We start from the raw sequence: 24,059 nt of genomic DNA on the forward strand, positions 1-24,059 counted from the left end.
CGATGGCGCAGACCTTGTTTGTCCCGCTGGAGTGACATCATATAGCCAGACATCGGTTCAGGTGCCGGCAGCCAATCACAGCGCGGCTGCTTGACGGACACGCGGTCAGCAGCCAATAGAAAGCCGCTGTTGGTCAGGCGGGGGCGGGGCGGCTATTGACAGGTAGAGAGAAGCCGAAACAATATCGACGATTAACATCAGATGAACTGGACGTTTATCCGCCGTGGGAACTTTGCATAGGTAGACGTGTATTCCCTCTAGTTTTAGTGGACCAGAGGAAGAAGTAAACATGTCTGTTCAATTTTATGAAATGGGCAGTAGGCTGTTCGGGGACACTGTTGGGAAAGTGAGCGACAACCTGACCTCCGTGGTGCTGGCTGCTTCTGTCATCACTCTCGCTCTGGGATATATTACTAAAATGCTGCTCAAAGAGTCTCCAGACACTGATCTGGTAAGTAGGAAGAAGGAAAAGTCAGTGCCTTAAATTGTTGTTGAAATTCCCTGTAAGCATGTATTAATCATCCACTGTTATCATGTTTCCTTTTGCAGAAATACCCACCTTACATTCCCTCCAGCATCCCCTTCCTGGGTCATGCTATTGCATTTGGAAAAAGTCCCATTGAATTTCTTGAAAATGCATATGAAAAAGTAAGTATTGGAGTAGAATATAAATGATTAGTACATCACTATGTTTACATTATTAGATTCATTGCTGTCTAGAAATTCACTGTCACTGTTCCAACTTTATAAGTCTTAATATTGGCAGTTTTTCAGTGATATTCAACTAAATATTTGTAGGTTTGGGACTGTTGGGGCAGACAAAACCAAGCCATTTCAAAATGTCCAAACAGGCTAACACACTGTAAACCGGATCATGATCTTACAGGATAAATGTTTAAATATATTAGATGCAGCTCCATGCACATAATATGTTTTAGTCTTGACTTTATCTTATTTCCCCCTCCCATACACAGTGATTTGCCCACGTACACACTTGACCTTTCCACCTTGTTCAACTGCCTACAAAATGTCTACTTCTGATATCAGTTGTATTGTTTATGGCAAGCAAATAAAATAAGTGATTAAAACAATTTAAAAAAAGTCCTATATCCCTAAAAAAAAAAGCAAAGATTATCCATAGTTAAATAAAACAACACTAGAGGAATTGACTTGCGGCCCCTCATTTTTAGTTGGTCCCGACCCCCCCAGCACTGTTTTAACCCCTGTGTCTCTGCTGTCCCCCCTCAGTACGGCCCTGTGTTCAGCTTCACCATGGTGGGGAGTACCTTCACTTACCTGCTGGGCAGTGAAGCTGCCACACTGATGTTCAACAGCAAGAATGAGGACCTGAATGCTGAGGACGTTTATTCCAGACTGACCACTCCAGTGTTTGGCAAAGGAGTAGCCTACGACGTGCCCAACCATGTGAGTGGAACCACATTCATTTACACATTAGAAAAGAACATTATGAATTCTGTTGAATTGATAAGATCCAGGAAAGTAGATTTGTAGATACAATTCCCACTCTCTTTAATATTTTGCAGATCTTTCTGGAACAAAAGAAGATGTTGAAGACCGGACTGAACATCGCTCATTTTAAGGAACATGTGAAAATCATCGAAGCAGAGACCATCGAGTATTTTCAGAGATGGGGAGACAGCGGGGAGAAAAGTAAGATCCTTCACAAATACATGTATATTAGGAAAGTAACAAGTGACAGACTTATTTTGGAGTCCAAAACAGCAGAACCTAATGCAAGCAGGAAAATGGTTTCGTAGTAATATGAAATCATACTTTTTAACCGATTGTCAGTGGGATTTCTTTGGGTTGTTGCTGTTTCTGGTTCCTAATGAATACACGTTTGGCCTGTTTCAGACCTGTTCGAGGCCTTGTCTGAGCTGATCATCCTGACGGCCAGCAGCTGCCTGCATGGGAAGGAGATCCGCAGCATGATGAATGAGCACGTAGCTCAGCTCTATGCAGACCTGGATGGAGGATTCAGCCACGCTGCCTGGCTGCTGCCCGGCTGGCTGCCCCTGCCCAGCTTCAGGTGCGACTGCTGTTCATGAATAAAGATTAGCATATAACAATCCAAGATAATCCAAAACACTGGATTAGTTCATTCAAAGAAAGAAGAGAACACATACATAAAACACCTGATTGAACTTTACCTCAGATGTATTAACTTTCTAGTATATGTATAAATAATAACACAAATATAACCTCTTTCTCTTTTAGGAAGAGGGACAATGCTCACAGAGAGATCAAGAACATTTTTTCCAAGGTGACTCAGAAGCGCAGGCAATCTGGAGAGAAAGTGGACGACATCCTGCAGACCCTCATCGATGCCACCTACAAGTAAGAGAGCTTCTAGAAAGAATTACAGCATGGTTTCAATTCTGAGCTCATACGACTGGATCACCTTTTTGCCTTGGCGGATCTAAGTGTATGTCTAAAAATACTTTTTAAGATAGATATTTAATTTGTATCCTGACTCTTTTCTAAGGCAGAACTTTTTCAAATGTTAGAGATGCCTGTGACCCTTAATAACTGCATCTAAATCAAATCATTAAAAAACATAAACGTTTATATGTTTAACATCGTGAAATCCACTACACTTACTTCTATATTCTATTTAAGTTTAAATACAAGAGGTCACTTAGCTGAGGATCCTTCAGAGATGTTACTCCTGGTAAACTACATTATGTTTTGAAAATGCAGCTGGGCTTATAAAGAAAGTGATATCGGAGAGTAAGGAGTTGCTAACATTACCATCGGAGCAAATCACCAAAAGGTATTTGGAAAGCTCTTTGCTAAAACTTTTCAAATATGATTTTCTAACCCTTGAATCTGTTCCCCTGTCAGAGACGGACGCCCCTTGAACGATAGTGAGATTGCGGGGATGCTGATTGGTCTGCTCCTGGCGGGGCAGCACACCTCCTCCACCACCAGCGCCTGGATGGGCTTCTTCTTGGCCAGAGACAAAGCTCTGCAGGAGAAATGCTACGCCGAGCAGAAGGCCGTGTGCGGAGAAGACCTGCCTGCACTCGACCTTGATCAGGTACAAAAAGGCTGATTGTAGTAATGTACATTAAAAACGTTTTGCATCTTGTTTCTACCTTAACTGAGTGACATATCGCACTAGGTGGTGCTGCTTTTCCTGGGTGTAATTAATAACACACTTATAAATGTGTGATGTTGTATAAACCACAACACAGTTTTCAGGCTACTGCCGTTATATTTAATATACTGTAGTTAAAAAGAACTAATAATAATTAACTGCATCAAGATCAATATCACATTTTGTTAAAGAAAATACACCAAAAGTCATAAATGGCTGTTGCTTTTTGACACTATACTGTAAGTGGTTCTTCTCATATTCTTGAGTTAGTCAATCTGAATATTTTCCTGTTGTTGTCCTCAGCTGAAAGACCTCAGCCTGTTGGAGCGCTGTTTGAAGGAGACCCTGCGTCTGCGCCCGCCAATCATGACCATGATGAGGATGGCCCGCTCTCTTCAGGTAAGAACTACACAGTTTGTTTGTTTTGTTATTTCTTTATAGTACTTAACATGATGGTATCTCTGTAATTCAATATGCATGTTTTTTCCTTTCTGTTAGACTGCAGCAGGATACACCATCCCTGTGGGACACCAGGTGTGCGTCTCCCCGACCGTCAACCAGCGTCTGCAGGACACCTGGGACGAAAGGATGGAGTTCAGCCCCGACCGCTACCTCAACGACAACCCTGCAGCGGGGGAGAAGTTCGCCTACGTGCCCTTCGGAGCTGGTATGAGAAAATCTATCATTTTCATGAAAGAAGTGGGTCTCATTTATCAATTATGTACCTGTAATTCAGTTTTCTATCTACATTTGTATTTCATTTTTTAGCTGTGGATTTAAATCAAATCATGAACAACACCTGCTTATAACCTCACAAGAAAATCTAAACTTCTCTGTCTGCTCTTCAGGCCGCCATCGCTGCATCGGGGAGAACTTTGCTTACGTCCAGATCAAAACCATCTGGTCTACTTTACTGCGCATGTACGACTTTGACCTGGTGGATGGATATTTCCCCACAATCAACTACACCACGATGATTCACACCCCTCACAACCCCGTCATCAAATACAAGAGGAGAGCACAGTGAGAGACACGAGGAAACATCCTGAGTGTTGAAGTGGAGCTGCAACTTCCTGGGACTTGAATTTAGGATTTAATAGATGAACGCACTTCGCTCTGCCTAAAAACGTCCAATTGTTTAGTTTGAGTGCTTTCTCCTGCACTTTTCTACCCATCAATGTCAACAGTAATGCATGAGCTTTTGAGACGTGTGCTTGCAGAGATAATTGCACTGACTGTACGACTGACTTGAACACAGATGCTAATATTCACAGTGTGAATTCTTAAAAATGTTCAGTGCCTTGATGAAGGGGAAACATCTGTTGATTTTGAAAAGACCAGCAAGTTGAATTTAGTTTTTAACTGTAAACCAAGCAGAAGTTCCATATTACAGATTTGAATGAGTTATTTTGTTAGTAGTTATCCAGTAAACTGAATGATTCCTGCTTTGAGACATTATTTAGCTTCAGCTAAACAGAGAGTTACAAAGTCTCACTGCACAGGCTGTGTTGTTGTTCATTGGCTTTAAATAAACCGGGAAATGTCTTCTGATTATAGAGAATATTGTGTTTAGCAATACATAGTATGGTTTATTTTGTCCTTTGTTTGTTCTTTGCTTCAGGAAAAAACGTTTTAATTCCTTATTTCAATAAAAAGAACATCTAAAAATCATCCCACACTGTCCGCACTGAATGTCAAATGAATTGTGAATATATTTTTGTAAAAGAAGAAGAAAAGACCCAAATACTCAACTCTTTTCAAATAATGTATTCCTCTTTAATTCAGTTTTTGACAAAATACCCAGAAAATTCAAAGCTCCTACGCTTTACAAAAATACGTTCTCTACAAAGGTCCTCTGTAGTTCTCCTGGCCGAAACAAAACACAGTGTAGTGTAGGAGATCCAGTAGCAGCCTCCTCAACGATAAACCCAAACATTCTTTACATAACGCTCCACCCATACAACACAAACATATAAATTAATCAAGAGGTCTTAAATTAGCATTAGACAATATACACGATTTAAGCTCATCCACAACAAAGAGGCAGATTTATTACAAACATAGCTGTTTTTCAAGTGATGGCGACAAAAAGCCTGAATACATAACATGTCGTACACTAATATAAAAATGTGTTTTGGTCCACATGGAAAGATACAGTCCACACCAGAATGATAGAAAAACAGCAGAGCGCTCAGCACGACAAAAGGCAACTGAGTTTCTTCAAGCCAAAGTAACTTGACAGCGTCTATCTTCTCAAGCCAAAGTGCAATTGAGCATATGAAGAAGCACCTGAGGAGAGAACGAAAGGTAGTTAACAACCACTAGTTGATTGATTTATTTTCTAACAGTATGATTGTAATTCAGTGCTCAGTGTGTGTTACCTGATGTCACGCTCCCCAGCCTCCTCTGCAGCGCCTCCAGTCTGGAGATGTAGTCGGTGAGCGCCCGGTCGGGGTCGTAGCTCTGCAGGTGGGAACAGGTGAGCGCTCCGTGGTCTCCCGCCATGTGAATCCTGCACAAACACAGACACAACATATCAGAAACACAACTGACACAATATGATACAGATCTAAATTTCGCTTTGAGTTAGCCTTCAATTTATACTTTTCAATTATTTTGATGTTTTTCATTTTTTCACTTCAAAAGATCAGCTTGTCGCATTTAGTGCCATCTAGTGGGGAAGGTGCAGATTGCAACAAACTGAATATGCAATTGCTCACCTCTCCCTTTTGAAGACTTGAGTAATTTGAGCTGCCAGGGGTAAAACCGTGGTAACATTGAAGTGTTTACAGTATAAGGACCTTTACCTAGCTCAGAGGCCAGGAGGAAATAAAGGCAGCGACGGATTCTAGCACAGTTTCACCACGTTTTGGAGAACTATAGTGGTCTTCAGGTAACATAAAAACATTTGTTTAAGAAATATCGGTTATCATCATTATAAAATCTAGTTAGACTCCTGAAAATAAATAGTTTTGGGTTCATTTATAATAACAGGAATTGTTAGCTGCATCAGATTTTTCACCTCTGCTGTGTGGAGGAGACAGCTGATCTGGGTGATTCACGTCCACTTCGCCCCCTGCCACTGGAGACTCCTCCACTTCCTCCTCCACTTCCTTGCTCTCTGTACATCTCCACGCTGCCGGGGTGAAGATACGGCGAGTCTCTTGCTTCTGTACCTGAGAGAGAGAGGAATACAAATGCATTTAGCCTCACTATTAAATGATACTGTCTAAGATGTAGGACCTGAAATCCTGTGGTTACCTAATATCTGTCTTGTTCCATTCTTGTTGACACTGGAGGACGTGGTGGAGATCATCCCCGTCGCCCGGTGCCATCGCTTCACCAGGAAACGCATTCTGAGCAGAAAATATGAAGTTTTAATCTCTGAGATGACACCACCATCTATTGTTAACATGAGGACCTTTGTAATTTAGATGAAGAAGAATCCTTCCAACACAGAGTTCAGGTTTCCTACCTGGAGAGAGCGATGGAGACTCTGACTGCAGACCTGAAGCGCATCAGCCCGCGGCGCCGCTGGCTGCTGGGGTCCAGGCTGGGCAGCGCCGGCCGGCCTCCCATCCTGGAGAGCAGCGAGAGCGTGGCCTCCTCACACTCCTGGAAGCCGCCCAGCAGTAACAGCAGATACTTCTTCTGGTAGATCAGCGCCTTGCGGAAGCTTTCTGACCTCAAGTACTTCCCGTACATCCTCTGGAGGCAAAGGAAAAGAGACAAATGATATAATTACACATGGAGACTCTAAGCTCCTACATTTCAGTGAGTTATAAGCTGTTTTAAACTGACCTTTAGTGCAGCGTTGTCACTCTCAGGTCCAGTGATCTCCCGCAGGGCGTCACTCCTCATCTCCCCCCGGAGTCGGGCCACCTGGGCCTGAGCCAGAATTAAAGCTTTCTCCAGGCGGAGCTTCTCTCTCGTCCAAACTTCCCGCTCCTGAGAGAGGATCAAACCTGCCGAGTCCGACTTGGACCCTCCTCTCCTGCTGCTGGACTGCAGGACCAAAAATAAACGAGGATATTTAGTAACAGCCGTCTGTATTGAATGTCAGATGAAAGGCAATGTTAATGATATCATAGCAGGTCATCCCAATAGCACTTCCTGTCATGTCATTCCTGGGAGAGGGATCCCTCCTCTGTTGCTCTCCCTGAGGTTTCTCCCATTTTCCCCCCTTTTTTTAAACTGTGGGTTTTCTCTGGAAGTTTTTCCTTGTACGATGTGAGGGTCTAAGGACAGAGGGTCTAAGGACAGAGGGTGTCGTTTTTCTCATACTGATATTCTGAACAATCTGTGCTGTTGTATTTGCTGTAAAGTGTCTCTACTGTAGGCTATTTTTATTATATGTACAGCACTTTGGCTCGACCAAAAATCGTTTATAAATGTGCTATATAAATAAAACTTGATTTGATTTGATGTACTCACGCTCTCGTCAGGTCCCAGGCCAGCCTGCCGGTAGCGGCGCAGCTCTTCCTCCAGACGCAGCGTGTGGTTCCTCAGATCGTTCTTCTCCTCGGTCAGACGGCTGACGAAACCTGTCAGCTCAGCGTTCTGCCTCAGCAGCCGCTCCGTCAGGGAGTTGGAGGAGCTGGAGGAGCCTCCTGCCGGCAGGGACACACTCTGAAACACATAGGAAGTCACAACCATGTTAGGAGGTTGATAGACTACAGACGTTCAAAAAGTAAATAAACAATCAACAACAATTTTCTATCAAAAGCAAAGTGTTTACTTCTTAAGTAAATGTATTTCATATATTACCTCTATATCGTAAATTAAACATAACACATATTTTATATAAACATAAAACACTGACCTCAGGGATTGAGGGTAGCCCTGGGGACTGCTGCAGCATAGTGATGACCTCATCAACATTGGACTGCACCCAGGATAACTCTTCACTGTCCACCTCTGCAGTCAGCCTGCACACGTGTACAAAGGTCACACCATTTGTTATTTATTTTTATTTTCTGTGGAGTAAACAGATCAACCAGTTACTTTGTCCTTATTGCTTAAAGCTGCGTTGGTTACCTGCCAGTCGTCTTGTTCGCCATTCCTCTGATCTTGGAGGAAATGAGGTGCAGTTTGCTGAAGATTTTGTCAGCTGTGCGCCAAGGACTGTGGTGTGGTCCGCTGCTGTGCGTGGCTGGAGAAGCCCCCGTGTGAGGAGCCGTGGTGGATGTTGCTGACTGACCATTGCCACTCTTCTGCTGGAACACCCAGTCTTTGGTGCGATCGGTGGACTCGCTGGCTGCCTGCTGTTTAGAAACCAACACATTATTAAAAGAGACTCCAGAAAGTGAAAGGTTTATTAAGAGCGTGTGATCAGTTGACACTCACACTTTGTCCATCACCCTGTACCGGTGTGCTCCCCTCTCTCCCTCCTCTCTGCTCTCCTGACTGATGTAACCTCTCCTCCAGTTTCTCCTTCTCCTCTTCTAGACCCTTCCTCCTCTCCGTCTCTCCCTCCAGCTGCTCCTGGGTCTCAGACATCCTCACCTCCAGCCTCTCAAGCTGGGCCCGAGCCTCCAGCAGCACCTCCTGGTCCCGCCTCGACCTCTGACTCCCCAAATTAAGCTCCTCCTCTTTTCGTACCACCTCCAGCTTCTGGGCCTCTACCTGACTGAGGAGCTGCACCACCTGGAGGAGAGAGAAGAAGAAATGCAGACTTCAAATACAAATATTTGTACCTTGGATACTAGTGTGGTGTCAAATGTTCATATAATCATTTCAATCATATATATAGATTATGTTTTATACTCTGATTGCCTTTTACTCTGTTAAATTGTAGTTTTAGTTCTATATGTGTTTATCAGAGACATATGTTTAGAATTGACATTTCAGGAGGGGCAAAAGCTGGATTTGCAAGTGGTTAAGGACTGGGGGGTTTCATGGTTTAATGGTGGGGATGTTTCGATAATGCCTAAGAGAATTGATGGGTGGGACCAGTTGGCTATTCTCTCTACTATATAGTGCGACTGTCAACTGTGTTCTGATAGTTCAACAGAAATGTAAAGTTATGCAAAGAAGATAAACGCAATACATGTACTTCTTTTGTCCCCTATCTAGTGGCTTTTTGGAGCAAGTTCATCAAAAAACCTCCCACCTTTGCATGTTTGTCGTCCAGCTCTCTCTGCAGTCTTTCCAGCAGACTCCCCTCCTCGCTGAGACCCCTCTTACTCTCGTCCACCCGCTGCCCACTGGAGGGTCCTCCATCAGAGGAGACCACCGCCCTCAGCTCCCGCTCCCTCCCCAGCGCAGTGCTGATCTCCAGGGCTTTGGCTCGCTCGGTCTCCAGCTGAACCTGGAGCTCCTGGAGGCGTCTCTGGAGGCTGAGGGTCTCCTGCTCCCCCTGCTGGGAGAGCCGAGAGGAGGCCTGGCGCTGCTGATCCAGGGTCAGGGTCAGCTGAGCCACGCAGCTCTTCTGCTCCCTCAGAGCCAGCTGCAGGTCCTGACAGGGAAACGGATAATGCTCGTTTTTAAAAAGCAACTGACAGCAATGCCTTAACTGTGACAATGTTGACTGTATTTTCTTTTTCCTGTTTTGTAAACCATCACAATAACATAATGCTTTGGACTTTACTGCTTCAACACCCAGTATTTTAATGTTTGCATGGGTTTTTCTTCGTTTGTTGTTGTTTGTTCTGTATGTTAAAAAAAAGCCGACAAAAATAAGTTTTAGCAACAAGAGATACAAAAGGCGCCGGTCTTTAGGGCTCTCACCTCCAGTTCTTCTCGTTTACTCTCCTCGTCTCTCCCTGTTCGACACTTCTCCTTCTCCATGGCCCACTGAGCATCTCTGCTCCTCTTCCTCTCCTCTGTCAGCTGGTCGCTCAGTGCTTCAACCTCAACAGCCTTCTGCGATACCTCGGCCCTGTGGACAGAGACAATCCTTCAGATTCAAAGTTGTAATTGGTGTGAAACACTCATCTATGAAATGTTAAATGATTGTTTCTCAAGGAAATTCAAACTAAACAAATATGAGGGGTCACCAAAGTAAAAAGAAGGTTTAAAAAAAACAAGAGTTTTCTCTAATTGATTTGTTTCTTTTAAAGTGCTACGTTTGCCTCTTCATGCTTCTTCTATGCTACTGAATCCCAAAAGATGCAGGGGACACTGTGAGAGAACATGGTATCTTACCTGAGTGCGTCCAGCTCTTTGAGGTGTTTGTGCTGAGCCTTGAGCGTGGTCTCCAGCTCCAGTTTGGTTTGGGACAGTTCAGTCTTCAGCTCCTCCTCCAGCAGTCTGTCGGCCTCAGCTGATCCATCAGCACCTCCTCCCTCCCTCTGCTCCTTCAGGCTACGCTCACCACCCAAAGGCTGGGCACCTGGGGGTCATTCATCAGAAGACATTATAACAGGATGTCTTTTCAAAGTAAGTTAGAATAATGAGGGTATTACATAGTGAGGGGAAAAGAAGATGGCAGGCAGAGTGAGAGAAGTTTGTATTACCTTGTTGACCTTGATGAAGATGCTCCAGCTGAATACGGAGCTGATGAATCTCGGAGATGAGACTGGATCTTTCTGAAGTGTGGAGAGAACCCATCGCCTCTCTGTGCATGGAGTCCTGGAGCAGGATCACAAAAACAACATGTGGTTTCTGACACAATGATCAAAGGAAAGGAATGACAATATTTTGTCCAATATTGTGTAAATGTTAGTAGTTAATTAGTAGTTGTTATATTGAATGGCTTTACTGACTTGCTCTTATAATAGAAATAATAGAATAGGAAACTGACTGGTTTTACCCAAGGATCTGTGCCAGTAATAGATTTGAACAATTATAAACAAACGAAGGGCATATTGCTCCCAATGCACTCCAGTCAGATGTGTTTTTCTGTGCAGTGCAACTGTACATCCAGTCAGCACTACAGTTATTTGAAGTGAGTGAATTCAGTGCAAGATCACAGATTTGTTCTCACCTGTTCTGCCAATCTGCGCTCCAGCTGGTTGAGGTGGATGATGGCGTCGCTGGTGTCCAGCAGGTCCAGCTGGCTGTAGAGGGCGCTCTTCAGCACGCCGCGCTCCCTCATAAACACCTGCTGCACCGCATCCAGCAGCTCGGCCCGCCAGTCTGCGCCGCCTGAGGTCTGAGGCAAGTCAGAGACACACAGGTAAACACACAGGCATCAAAACAGACAAGATACATGACAGCTTAAAACTGCTTTGAACTGTGCCGTTTCTGACAAACAGTAAGCAGTGTTTTGTGAAGATTGTTCCTTTACCTGTGTTCCTCTGTGTGTCTGCATCTGGGTGATGAGTCCCTTGAGAGACTCCACAGTGGCCAGTAGTGCGTCTCGTTCCTTCACCCAGCTGGGGACGCTGAACTGGCCGTCCGGGTCGCCCTCAGTGAGAGGGAGCTCTGACAGAGAGAGCACCTGCATGCCCTCCTGGTGCACCTCGCGGAGCAACGTCTAAATACACCAACACCACACAGAAATCTTTTTAGCATTCTTTGGAATTCAGAAAAAAGTAAGAAGGGTGACCTTCAGTTATGTAATATGGTCACCCTAGGCAGTAACAACAACAACAAACTTAAAAACAATACGTCTCCCTTTTTAATACAACTATTGTGTCAATTAAGCTACTGTATTTTGTTTATAGCAAGTTTTTCAGCGTCATGTTTATTACATTCACAATCATAATTGTGAATAATCATATTTTGCTCAGCTCTAGGACAGCGTTTATAATAATTGAAGGTGTTACCTTGATCCGGTCGGGCAGATGATCGTCAGCTTCTCTCCTGGCGCCCTCTGGAGTCGTCCTGAACTCCTGCTGCAGGTTCGGGAAGTCAAATCCAGTCCGCTGGCTGTAGTCTGAGCTGCTGTCTGCAATGGGAAAACACTTTCTTGAAACAAAATACTGAAAAATGGTGAACAATATCATTTATTAAGAATATGAACTGATAAACAGGCTAAAATAAAGTTTGCGAGGGTCTGGATTTAGCTTTGAGTTTGACACCTTTGTTCTTGTCAGTTGAAATGTTAAGAATAAACAATACTGTAAAAAATGAGCCTTAAATATTTGAAGCAATAACGGAAACAGAGGACAAGCTCTCATGTTTTGTATTAATGTGATGTTTCTTACCACTTGTGTAGCCATCCTTGAATCGTGTCGTTGGACGGTCTTGTCTTGATGTAGGGGCCTAGAAGAGATTAAACATCAATTAGATATTTTTACTGTCTTAATCAAGTATTTCATAAAGGAGTATAATTTGACAGCTGGGTGTAGAGTATAATAAATGTTAGTAGCATTACTTTATTGTTTCCTGCCCTCACCTCTCTGGAGCGCAGCTTGTCGATGACGGCCTTCAGGGCCTTGCACTCGTCCTCCAGCGCCTGCGTGTCCCTGCGAAGGCCCTCGCTCTCTGAAATATGCCGGGCCTCCATGTCCAGGATCTCCGCCGCGTGGAGCTCCTGCATCTGTCCAATCTTCTCCTGGAAATCTTCGATCACCTCCTCCATCTCCTCTTTGGTAGCAGACTCAATGTCCGGGCCGAGGTCAGACATTTGGAGAGGTTCGGTCTGTGTGGAGGAGTGAGTGACGGCTGCGTGTCGCTGCTCAGAGCTGCTGTTCAGACGGGCGCTGTGAGACTTGTTGGAAGGGTGCTGGCTGGAAGGGGCAGAGTTCTTCCTGGAGAGAGATGTTTTCTCATTGGCGCTGCTTCCCCTACCAGCCGGCTGTTTACCTCCTTTCCTCTTGGGCTGGGTGGTGGAGGAGGAGGAGGAAGCAGCGGAGGCAGGTTGAGGAGAGGGAGAGGGTGAAGGTGAGGGAGAAGTAGATGGAGGACCAGAAACTGCCGCCTTCATCAAGGCTGTTCGAGCCTCTTGGAGCTCTACTTTAAGTTTAGAAAAGGAAACTTCACAAACTTGTAGTTCCTCCTGAAGTCTCTCATTATGCTGCCTGTATCTGCTGAGTTCTTCTTTGGTGGTATCCACATTTGTTCGGAGACCCTGGAGCTCCTCTTTGAGTTTAGAAAAGGAAACTTCCCGAGCTTGCATTTCCTCCTGAAGGTTGTCATTATGCTGCCTGCATCTGCTGAGTTCTTCTTTGGTGGTAGCCGCATCATCTCTGACCTCCTGGAGAAGCTCCGTCATGGTGGCTCGTTCTTCATCAGCTTGTACCTTGAGGATGATTTGGAAAATGGTCAGCCAGTTATCATAAAATAATCTGACGTCTCGTAACAAACAACTATCATATCTATCTATAGAACTATAGAAAAATATACGATAATGTTAAACACTGCACTTCAGATGCGGGGAAATAAAGCTTTTACTTACTTCAAAAAGTTCTCCTTTAAGTTGAGCAATGGTCATTTCACGCTCCTATGAAAACACAATTGTGCGATATTAAAATGTGAATACATACATACAACTCATACACATAAGTGAACTCAGATCTGACATCAGTAAAAAAGACGCAACATAGTTTGAGAAGGTGGAATATGAATTGCTATCTAGTGGAGAATTAAGAGGATTGATACCACGCCGTTTAACTTAGCTTAGGGGTAATACAGGAAAGAACAGCTAGCATTGCTCTGTCTGAAGGTCCACCTAGCAGTCTCTCTAAAGCGTATTCATCGACCTGTTATATCTTGTTTATTTCATTAAAACAAGAAGAGTAAGAAGGTCAGGGTTTCCTGTTTACTTACTACTAAATGATGCTAACAGGCCACACAGTTTAGCTAGATATTTCCGTTAAGATGAGACTAGTTTTGATGTTCTTATCCAACTCTCAGTAACAAAGAAGATATCGAACCAGCGTGATGTCAAACTATTTCTTCAAATATCAGTTACATGAGCTCAAATCTCCTGACAGCAAAGCAATCCATTTGAAATTAAGTACAAAATGACAACTTTTGAAAGGAATGTAATAACATGAAGAATACATGTATTTCCAGAAGTGATGTTTTTATAGATGAATGTCAGGGTAATGGCAGGATATGTTGGTCACGTTTATTTGATGTCTGTACCTGCAGCAGCTCCTGCAGCTTCTCCAAACTCTCCCTACTGCTGTTCAGCTCCTCTTTGGTGGCAGCTGCCTCGTTTTGAGCCTCCATCAACTCCTGATGAAGATCAGAGCCCTTTGTCTCCTCGCAGCTTCCAGATGATACCTTAAGAGGCAGAGTTTAAATATTAGACAATAAAAGTCTTCATATATCAATAACATGTTAACTGAAGTAGAATTATTTTGTTGCTACCTTTTGTAGTTGGTCCTGCAGTCTTTCTATTGTAACCGTTTTGTCCTAGAGAGAAAAGCAAACGTTTGTCAGTCTCATGGAACATCAGAAACACTCTGAACACCAGAGGCAGTCACTCACTCTGAGCTCCTCCTGGAGTCGGCTGCAGCTCTCCTTGAAGCTGCTCAGCTGCCCTCTGGTGGCCGAGGCCTCGTCTCTGACCTCCTGCAGCTCCTGAAGAAGCTCTGAGCCAGCAGCCAGCTGCTCAACAGCAGTGGACGCCTGATCAAAAGATTCAAAACACTCAGAGCTTTGTCTGGCAAGGGATGACGTTTACACAGTCTGAAACATTATTACAATGGCTACAGGGATTTAGTGTTGGATAACAATTAAGTTATTTATACAAGCGGATAACAAAGATATAAAAATAATTTAATTGCACTTTTAAGTATACATTTGTAAATCCAAGGATACAATCTTGACATTGCTCCTGTGATTCTTAGGATTTTAGAATTAGAGTTGAGTTTATTTGCTAAATCAAGTCCAAAATGCAGCAAAACACTGCCTAAATATCGGCCTCAGTAAGATTTAAAATGTTCTAAAAACGTTTATCAATGCATCCTGTTAATTTAGATTATTTTTATATAATACCGTAAATAATATAATAACATATCTGCAGATGGCTAGCTTAGCCTAGCTCAGCACAAATACTTTCAACAAGGGGAAACAGCTAGCCGAGCTCTGAAGGTCAGAAGATCGACCTTCAAGCACCTCCAACACTCACTGATTTAAATATGGTATCTTTTTTGTTTCACATGTACAAAGGGTAAACACATCAACCTGTGGTTATATGTGGGGTTGAACTACTTGATCTACTTTCTTATGACCTATCAGACGAACTCACCTTCCCAGCCGGTGTTGTCCTCTGAGGCGTCTTGGTCTTCATCTGGCTGAGCAGATCCATGAGCACGGCCAGCCTGCGCTCGTACTCCATCACCTCCTCCTCGGAGCTGGAGAGCAGCTGCTTCTGGAGCTCCTGGTCCTTCTGCATCCCGCTCAGTCCCACCTCCAGCTCCCGAAGCCTCTGGGTGAGATGGAACACCTTCCCTGTGGGAGCTGCTCTCGCCTGACTTAGTCCACTGAAATCCATTTTGGGAATACTAAAGTCACCAAAGTCATAAACGTGTGGCTCCACGTCCGGCTTCACCTCAGCATGTCTCTGCTTCTCCTGGTTTTCTTTGGATGCCTGTGACTGCTGCTGCAGTGAGGCCTGTGTGTCGAGCACTGAAGCCAGTTTCTCCCTCAGACCGTCCTCCAGATTAGAGACCCTCTGCTGGAGACCATCTGCATGGCTTTGAGTCTGCTCCAAGAGGAGGCGACAGCGGCTCAGTTCATCGTCCTTTTCATCGACCAGGACCTGGAGCTCCTGTATGCGAAGGTCCAGCTCCTCCACTCTGGATGTAGCACTCTGCTGTAAAGCGTGCACCTGGGCCTGCATGACTACGAATCCTGCCGTTTTCTCTCTCAGAGCGTCTTCGAGTTCGCCCTCTAAGTTATCAAGCTTTTCCGTTTCAGCTAAAGCTTCTGCACTCTCCTTTAAGCGGAGGTATGTCTCGAACAGCTTACTGTGCTCTGATTTGAGTGTGTTGACCTCTTTGGTGGCCAGGTCCATTCTCTGTTTCATTTCATCGTACTCCTCTTTACTCGGCTCCTGGGTGGCGCTCTCTGACTCAGCCTTGGGGTCCTCGTCCTCCTCTGCAGCCTGCTTCTGCTCGATGTTGGCCAGCTCCTGCTGCAGTCGGTCTATGACTGCATTCAGTTGCTCGATCTCCTCCTCATTATTCCTCTTCAAGCGTTCTTGTTCGCCTTGCAAGCATTGCACCTGAGACTCCTGGTCTTTAATCAGCTCATCCCTCTGATCCATTTCCTGAAGAGAAATATGCAGATGTTATTAAACCATAAACACATCAGATTTGACAATCCATAGCTTTCCCGCTATTCGGATAAACGTCTGAGTCCCTTTGGAAATTCTCTGGAAATTGCATTTAGAATTTGGAAATGGATGAGATTGTAAGAACTCCTTAGAGACTCAGAGGTTTAGTAAGCCACCTCACATGAGCAAATGATCACCTCACAACAGACAATGGTGTGGAGCTACTGACCGGGAGAAAACAAGCAAAAACAACCCAACAAAACCAAATGGAGCAAACCAAAATAAAAGTGTACACGAATGTAGAAAACACACACACCGATGCACTATGCGTATTCGAAATAGGTTTTGATTCTATTTCGTATAAGCATATTGCGTTACCTTGTTATCAGAGGCTGTTTCCATGTGTTGGAGCTTAGTGATCTGTTCATTAAGAAGTGCTATTTCCCTGTCCTTCTCCTCCATCACCTTCGAAAATCAGAGATTATAACGTAATGGCTATTAATAAACATGTCAGGCTGAAGTCCAGTCAGAGTCAGATTCACGGTGAACTACTGGAAGTACACTGGTTGAGTCATTTGGCACAACAAAAGGCAAAAAAACTAAAAATGTACAAATTTAAAAAAGCAACAGAGAGCAAAAACTAATTTAAAAAAAGAGCATCTGGATCAAAGTGTTTTTGCAGTTTGAGTGTAGAAAAATTAACGTTATGGTGAAAAATGTTGACAACTGATGGGTTATTTTTAACACCAGACCTTGTGTTGTATCGTGCAGAAAAAGTAAAAGCTTAACATATCATATTGGTCAACAGTTTTAAAGTCACCACCAGTGGTTTATTTTTAGCTTTTTAGTACAACAGTTAGTTCGTATAAAACACAGGTTAATCATTTCATAAATGAATATACAACTGTTAACATTTTCTAAAAAGATATGTGGCCAATATCTACATATGAAAATGATATCCTCAGGTTTTAAGAAGCGATCACGGCTGAAGATCACACACAATCAACCAGACTGTAAAAGGTTATTTCATCAGGATGTGTCTCTACCTGGAGCATGCTCTCCCTTGTCTCTAGGTATTGCTGCTGGCTGCTGAGCTCCTTCCTCTGGATCTCCAGCTGCATCTGGAGCTGCTGCACCTCCTCGCTCTTGTTCTCCAGCTCCTCTCTGAACTGCTCCAGCTGCTCCTCCAGGTTACAGATCTGAGGCGGCAGGTAAACATGACGCATCAGAGGAGACGCCACAAGAACACAGGATGTTCTCTGCTTTGCAATTTAACACAAATATCAACAAATGTTACGGTACGTTTCCCTGCAGGACAATGCAGCGATTTGTAGTCACCATAACATTGAGAAACATCGCAGTTACGCCGGCACACTGATCCAAACCAAAACATTAAATTGCCAGTTGAATCTTTTTCAGATTTCTAAAGATTTATGTAAAAGGTTTATAATTGAAATCCTAAACTGAGGATCACATTACCTCTTTCTCTTTCCGCTCCAGAGCTTCTCTCTCCGTCTGTAACTGAGCCTCCAGTGTTGACTGTTTCGCCTCTGTGATGGATGCATGCTGCTTCTTTTGTTCAACCTGCGACACACAAAACATACACACGAAATAAACTATTACAACGTGTGCACAAAAGGCGGGATGGATGAAACTCTTTAAAAAAGACTGTTCAATCATGCATAATAAAAATGGACGTGCAACTGGAACTCTGGGCCATTTGTCCACTGATCAGCGGCATGGCAGATTTATCAGCATTCCACACACTGCTCTTTTTGTTCACTCACAGCAGCCCTCCACCAACACTGGGGGGCAATCTTGACAGTTGCTAGCCATAGCTCATCAGCAACAACAAACTGCCTGGTGGCTGAAGTGGACCCACCCACACATTGTTCTCCCTCAGCGTGCATACCAACCCTCCTCCTGTTCCTCCTCTTGCCACACACACACACACACACACACACACACACACACACACACACACACACACACACACACACACACACACACACACACACACACACACACACACACACACACACACACACACACACACACACACACACACACACACACACACACACACACACACACACACACACACACACACACACACACACACACACACACACACACACACACACACACACACACACACACACACACACACACACACACACACACACACACACACACACACACACACACACACACACACACACACACACACACACACAGCTATTGTTCGGACTGCTTTTCTCTCCTGCCGTCTCCTGCACATCCTTCATCTCCCCCTCCCCCTCCTCTCACAAACCTTCTCCAGGGAGTCAACGCTGGACAGCAGGGCCTGCTCCAGCTCGCGGATGCGGCTCTCCAGCTTGTCAATCTCTTCGTTGCGCTCTCCCAAATCACGATTCAGCTGCTCTGAGCTGAGCAGCAGCTCACTGCACCAATCCGCCTTCTCCTTCAGCTGGGAGGTCAGATGCTCCACCTAGTAGAGAAAGACAGGGAGGAGAGAGGAAGGGGGGGGGTGTCGTTTAATGAGAATCGCTCTGAGACACCACTCGCTACAGCATAGCTGGTACATGAACAGCTAGCTGGGAGGTCAGCTGATCCACCTGAAAAAGGAGGGGGGGGAGAGAATGAGAGAGGTGCAGGGACAGAGGGGAGAGAGAGATTTCATTCAGGGGGAGACAAACCACAGAGCGGTACGTTGACCAGGAGGGCCGCTGGTAGGTAACGGATCCATCTGTGAGATGAGAACATCAGCAGATCAGTGGAGGGAGGAAGAGGGTCGACAGGATTGGGGTTTGTTCAGGATTCCCTCAGAACTGGTAAATAAGTCTGTCTACATGGGGGACTCCGGATCGTACAACAGAATATGTTGCTTCTTCAAACTGAGCTCCTATTCAAATCAAAATGACACTGTCGTAAGGCAGATGAAATGCACCCCCTCACTGGCAGCCCTTCATTAAATATTCATTCATGAGAGTAGTTCAGCCCTGAATGGTCTATTTATATATCCTAAACTGTACCAGAATGGCCTTATGTTTCCACGTTCATAGATGGGATTTACATCAGTGCCTTTCTTTATATCATTTATTGCTTTACATTCAAGAAAAACTTGTGGAGACATGTTTGTTCGTGGTTCCCCTCCAAAACATTGCTAAGGTGGCAAAAAACAATGTCAAATGTAAAGGGTTTGGTATAATTGTATTAAAACAAAATTGTCATTGGGGCATTACTTTTATAATGTTTGTTCAACACTGAACTTGTGATGATCCTATTTCCCCCTCAGCTTTCTTTACTGTTTTGTGGTTGAGTTTTTAACTGGGACATTACAAGGAGAGACAAGACAAAGAAGTAATAGAGGAACATGTCCTGAAGTTTCTTCTTCTTGACAAACGAAGAAGAGGGGGATCAAACGGGAGCAAGGGTGGGAAAAGGAAGGAGGGGCTGGCAGGCCATAAATTGCTGCAGGGTTGGGCGGGGTCACTAAAATGCACTAAATACTCTCTGGGGGGAGACTGGATTCTACGTGTAGCTAGAAGCAATACCTTAGAGGTTACTCCATCCACCTGTAATACGGGAGAGAGAAGGCATAACGGATCAGAGGACGGACAGTTCAAGGCCAGAGAGGGGGAAAAGCACTTGTGGTAGGAGTCTCTGGAAATTACAGAAAAGTAGAGTTTATCCTCAAGATGTTAGCCTGTGAGTTTAAAGAAGTGGGATTGATGTTGGCATTATGCTTTAAACTTACTACACCATAAATTAGTCGTATTTAAAGAGGAAACAAAGAGACAGATTTTTTAAATAAAAGTTACAAAAATATGGATGAAAGGAAACATTTTAGTACCAATGAGCAATAAACTAATTTCCCCTGATGTCCTGATTGGATGTCCAAATGATGTCCTGATTGGATGACTGAAATGCACCGAGGGCCCATAACACAGTGCAGATTACTTTCTGAAGTCAATTGTGTTATTTTGTGTTATCAAAGGGGTCATTTAGTTCAAAAAACATCATAGCACATACAAAGCAAATAAACAATCATTAAGGTTAAAGCTGACAGCGGTTACTGATGGGCAAAGACAACATGTAATGAACCAGCTTTCAATAGCTATGGAAATCAAAGCTTACTGATCTGTGGAAGCTAAGTGGGATACAGAAAAACCTTAGGTTTACGTTTTATCAGTGATAAATCTCTGGGTTTGACATGTTAGACATCCTGACTTGATCTATTGTGAAAATAAAAATAATTGAATGGAACAAGCTGATTTAAAGCCGTTGGTGTCCTGACTCTTTACACAGGTATTCACTTTTAAAATTTGATATCAGAAGTTAGCATATATGTCATGTTATTGTCCTCATGTCATACAAACACACAGCCTTACTGTTGACTACATTTTCAACAATGAGCTCACTAGCACAGTTATTAACTTTAGCAAATGTAATCCCTATTAACTGTATTGTGTATTTGATGTTAGTGAAATAACACCAGCTATTACACAACTTACAAAGGACATGAGTCCTACTGTTACGTCCACACTAACACTATTTGGTGTCATTTTCGAGGAAGCACAGGTAATTCTACCAGCCCTTTTGTTCTGCTGTGTGACTCTCAGCTCAGTGTTCAGCGCCACAACAAAAGTGCTGTGTTAAGGAAATAAGCATGTATGTGACTGCCTGGTCCTCTGACAGAGAACAGAGCGCTCTCCTGTTACCTCTTTGTTTCTCTGCTCCGATCCGGCCTGGAGCTTCTGCGGATTCTTCAGCTGTTGTTCCAGTTTATGGATCTCCTGCTGGAAGAAGTCTCTCTCGTGTTCGCGGTCCACGGCTTGTTCCTGGACAACAAAATGAAGACAGGAATAAGTCTGATTTCAGTGATAAAAGTTGAGGCAGAAGTAACGTTTAAAATGAATATGTCAATGGAGTGATGCATCAGGGGGCAATCAGTGTTTCCCCAAAATGTTTAAAAGCTAAAAGTCCACTGAACTACGGAGTGTCCACTTATGCAACATCAATTATTTAGTTCTACTTTGACCTCAGATTTAAATGATCAGCGAAAATGTTTACATGATCTCATTAACCCAATTATGGAGGATTTCATGCCTAGGTAACGATCACTAAATAATACACACTACAGAAAATAAACCTATAAGTCTATATATATCATATTGGCCAAATAATCTAATTATAAAAATCGTTGTTAACTAGGGATGTAACGATACCAAAAACTCACGGTACGATAATATCGCGATAAAAAGTCCACGGTACGATATTTATCGCGATATTGAAAAATAAAGGAAAAAAGTGTGAATTTTTTTTTTTTTTTCTTGAACTTTTTTTTCTTTATTAAATAATACATCTGATTTGTACAGCATTTTAATAGGATAGTAATATTTTAAAGTGTCAACAATATAATAATCAGACCCGGCAATAGAATAAATCAAGTTTCACTTTAGTTTTTCAAGTAACTCAACTCTAACTCACTCACTCACTCAGCATCATCAAGGTTATCTTTTAGGAATATGAGCATGTCCACATTTCCAGGTAGAAGCTGGGATGTTTGGGCGTTTACAATATCCCCTGCTGTGGAAAAAACTCTCTTGCTTGGTACTGATGTTGCTGGGACAGAGAGATATGCTTTGGCCATGGGTGACAGCAGTGGGTAAAACTGTGCATTGTCTCTCCACCACTTCAAAAACAATACAGTGTTTGCCAAGAAGGTGAGGCTTATTGACAGGGCGAGATATAAATATACTGTTGGTACTTGTCAATGTCTCTAGGTATGTACATGTAGCCCTGTAAATACGATGTCCTTTTGTGTTATCTGTTGTTTTATGTTCATGTTGTAACCTACTTGCTGCCATGTTGGACAGGTCTCCCTTGAAAAAGAGATCGATGATCTCAATGGGACCATCTGGTTAAATAAAGTTTAAAAAAAAAAAAAAATTATAAAAAAATCGCGGTAGATTTTGTCAGTCTCACGACGGTATTGAGACATTTATTTACCGCGATATTTGATATATCGTTACATCCCTATTGTTAACAAATGTGATAATTTATATGTTGTTTGTAGCTGACATCAACAGGACAATAGAGGCATTCAAAACACATTCAGAAGATGACGTGCCATCTCCTCCGGGCCAAGCGGCCCAATTACAGTGTGATGGTGGGAACAAACTCATCAGCGCTTTAGACAGAGACCCAAAGAGAGACTGAGTTATGTCAACGACTAATCAAGGGCAATGAGCTGCATCCAAAAAAAGGAAACTTTGCAAAATGTTAAAAAGATTTGATTTACTATAATAAAGACAATGAAAGTAGAACATATTTTTCTTTTTCAGAGCTAGAAAAACATAATTTTGTAATCATTTGTGAACACAATTCTTGCCAATTTTTTGACTGATATCATAAATGTTCTGTTGAATATTAATTCAATCTCCATTGATAGCTGGTATAAGAATTTCATTCATGATTTAAGGCTGGAATAAAATATAACGTTTGTCTCACTGACATAACTACAGAATAACTACAATGCCAGTGGAGGCCATGTTGTGTGTCACCCACATCGAGGAACCTCCTGTTCTTGTCCAGCTGTTTCTCCAGAGCCTGGACCTGCTGTCGGAGGTCTCCGCTCTCTGAGCTCTGATTGTTCTCCAGCTCGATCACCCTGTTGTTCTGCTCCTCCAGCTCCGCCTCCAGCAGCTTCACCTGCTTCAGGAGCTCGGCGTTCTCCTTCTCCGCCTGCCGCTGGACCTCCACCTTCTCCTTCATCAGCTTCTCCGTTTCCTCCAGAAGGTCTACAGGAGACAGCGGACGAAGAAAGAGAAGTTAAGTATTGCTGCCTCTCCTCTAAAGGTGGCTTACTTAAGTTAATGATTCATTCAGGTTTGATTTTGGAGACAAACAGGATGCTGAGATGGAGCTACTGAAGAGTCTGAAGTCTGTGAGCCACATGACTAGATTTAATTACTTTTTTACCATGTTGTTAGAAAATGATAATCAACTTACTTCTCTAAAATGTTATATACTTTTACAGCTAAGTGAACTTCAGGCTCTTCCAACATTTCAGTCAACTTCCCAACAAAACACCCAGATACCGAACATGACTCCCCATCATGATGCCTCTTTCCAGTGAACAACCCACACCGATTCACCCAGGATCACCCCCCCGCAGGATTAGTGCAAAAGTAACAAGGTGAGAGAGTGCAAATGAGAGAACAGACAGGTGGACAGCCCAGACATTGCAATATCCATGCCCAGTAAGCATTTACAGGCAGGAGAGGGACTTCCTGAACAGCCAATCATCTCACTTCCTTTAAAGAAATGCTGCAAGCACAGCATCTACAGATCTAAAATATATGCAGTCATTTAAAAAGATGGCTGGATTCAGAGTGTAGATGATGACAGTTAGGAAATCATGACTACATATATGTCTCTGTAGTTTAAATGTATGTATGTCTCATGCTAAAATGACTGTTTACATTGACATTAAAAAAGACAAACCAGGGCAAAAAGTCAAATGAAAAAGCTGAAGCAAAGGTTAGTGATTGAACAGAGTGAGTTGGTGAGCCAATAGCAAGCAAGCTCAAAGCGTTGTTGGTGAGTTGCTGGATTAGGGTTTAAGAGGTGAACTCTAGATGATTATTAAGAACACATAGTAGAAATGACTGAGCCATGCTCAAAGTGGACACACCTGCTTCAGGTGCTGCAACCATTGCAGCTTCAACTAGGCCTACAGGAGAATAAGAAAGCACAGGAATGTAACATGCTCTTTTTTTATTTTTCATGAACAGGAAAATTCTTAGATAAAGA

At 43.4% G+C, this 24,059-nt stretch overlaps 2 protein-coding genes across 2 annotated transcripts in view; one reads left to right on the top strand and one right to left on the bottom strand.

Moving 5' to 3' along the window:
• Window positions 1-152: 152 nt before the first annotated feature.
• On the top strand, window positions 153-4,790 carry LOC117542669 (lanosterol 14-alpha demethylase). The gene is made up of 10 exons (XM_034210475.1): window positions 153-451; window positions 550-648; window positions 1,249-1,425; window positions 1,545-1,671; window positions 1,876-2,050; window positions 2,239-2,358; window positions 2,866-3,061; window positions 3,425-3,520; window positions 3,620-3,788; window positions 3,970-4,790. The coding sequence occupies exons 1-10, from the start codon at window positions 290-292 to the stop codon at window positions 4,146-4,148; spliced, it is 1,500 nt and encodes a 499-aa protein (XP_034066366.1). The 5' UTR covers window positions 153-289; the 3' UTR covers window positions 4,149-4,790.
• Window positions 4,791-4,873: 83 nt separating this feature from the next.
• Window positions 4,874-24,059, bottom strand: part of akap9 (A kinase (PRKA) anchor protein 9) — a 65,838-nt gene continuing 46,652 nt past the window's right edge. Inside the window, 31 exon segments of the mRNA XM_034210476.1 lie at window positions 4,874-5,410; window positions 5,503-5,633; window positions 6,144-6,297; window positions 6,383-6,477; window positions 6,597-6,829; window positions 6,923-7,126; window positions 7,556-7,750; window positions 7,944-8,049; window positions 8,159-8,385; window positions 8,468-8,767; window positions 9,234-9,578; window positions 9,851-10,001; window positions 10,268-10,454; window positions 10,579-10,693; window positions 11,049-11,216; window positions 11,352-11,540; window positions 11,833-11,954; window positions 12,214-12,271; window positions 12,405-13,250; window positions 13,407-13,451; window positions 14,099-14,239; window positions 14,327-14,371; window positions 14,447-14,587; window positions 15,210-16,232; window positions 16,617-16,703; window positions 17,285-17,437; window positions 17,718-17,822; window positions 18,553-18,729; window positions 20,963-21,082; window positions 22,812-23,044; window positions 23,941-23,979. Of these exon segments, the coding sequence (XP_034066367.1) occupies window positions 5,367-5,410; window positions 5,503-5,633; window positions 6,144-6,297; window positions 6,383-6,477; window positions 6,597-6,829; window positions 6,923-7,126; window positions 7,556-7,750; window positions 7,944-8,049; window positions 8,159-8,385; window positions 8,468-8,767; window positions 9,234-9,578; window positions 9,851-10,001; window positions 10,268-10,454; window positions 10,579-10,693; window positions 11,049-11,216; window positions 11,352-11,540; window positions 11,833-11,954; window positions 12,214-12,271; window positions 12,405-13,250; window positions 13,407-13,451; window positions 14,099-14,239; window positions 14,327-14,371; window positions 14,447-14,587; window positions 15,210-16,232; window positions 16,617-16,703; window positions 17,285-17,437; window positions 17,718-17,822; window positions 18,553-18,729; window positions 20,963-21,082; window positions 22,812-23,044; window positions 23,941-23,979 (6,179 nt within the window). The 3' untranslated portion in view covers window positions 4,874-5,366.

Source organism: Gymnodraco acuticeps, unplaced genomic scaffold (assembly GCF_902827175.1).
Source record: "Gymnodraco acuticeps unplaced genomic scaffold, fGymAcu1.1, whole genome shotgun sequence".
Lineage (NCBI taxonomy): Eukaryota > Metazoa > Chordata > Actinopteri > Perciformes > Bathydraconidae > Gymnodraco > Gymnodraco acuticeps.

What these genes read in the sequence shown, in the direction of transcription:
- LOC117542669 (XM_034210475.1), top strand. Translation starts at nt 290, where the DNA reads ATGTCTGTTCAATTTTATGAAATGGGCAGTAGGCTGTTCGGGGACACT. An exon ending in TTGAAAATGCATATGAAAAA is followed by an intron (nt 649 to 1,248) that starts GTAAGTATTGGA and finishes GTCCCCCCTCAG; the next exon opens with TACGGCCCTGTGTTCAGCTT. An exon ending in GGGAGACAGCGGGGAGAAAA is followed by an intron (nt 1,672 to 1,875) that starts GTAAGATCCTTC and finishes GGCCTGTTTCAG; the next exon opens with ACCTGTTCGAGGCCTTGTCT.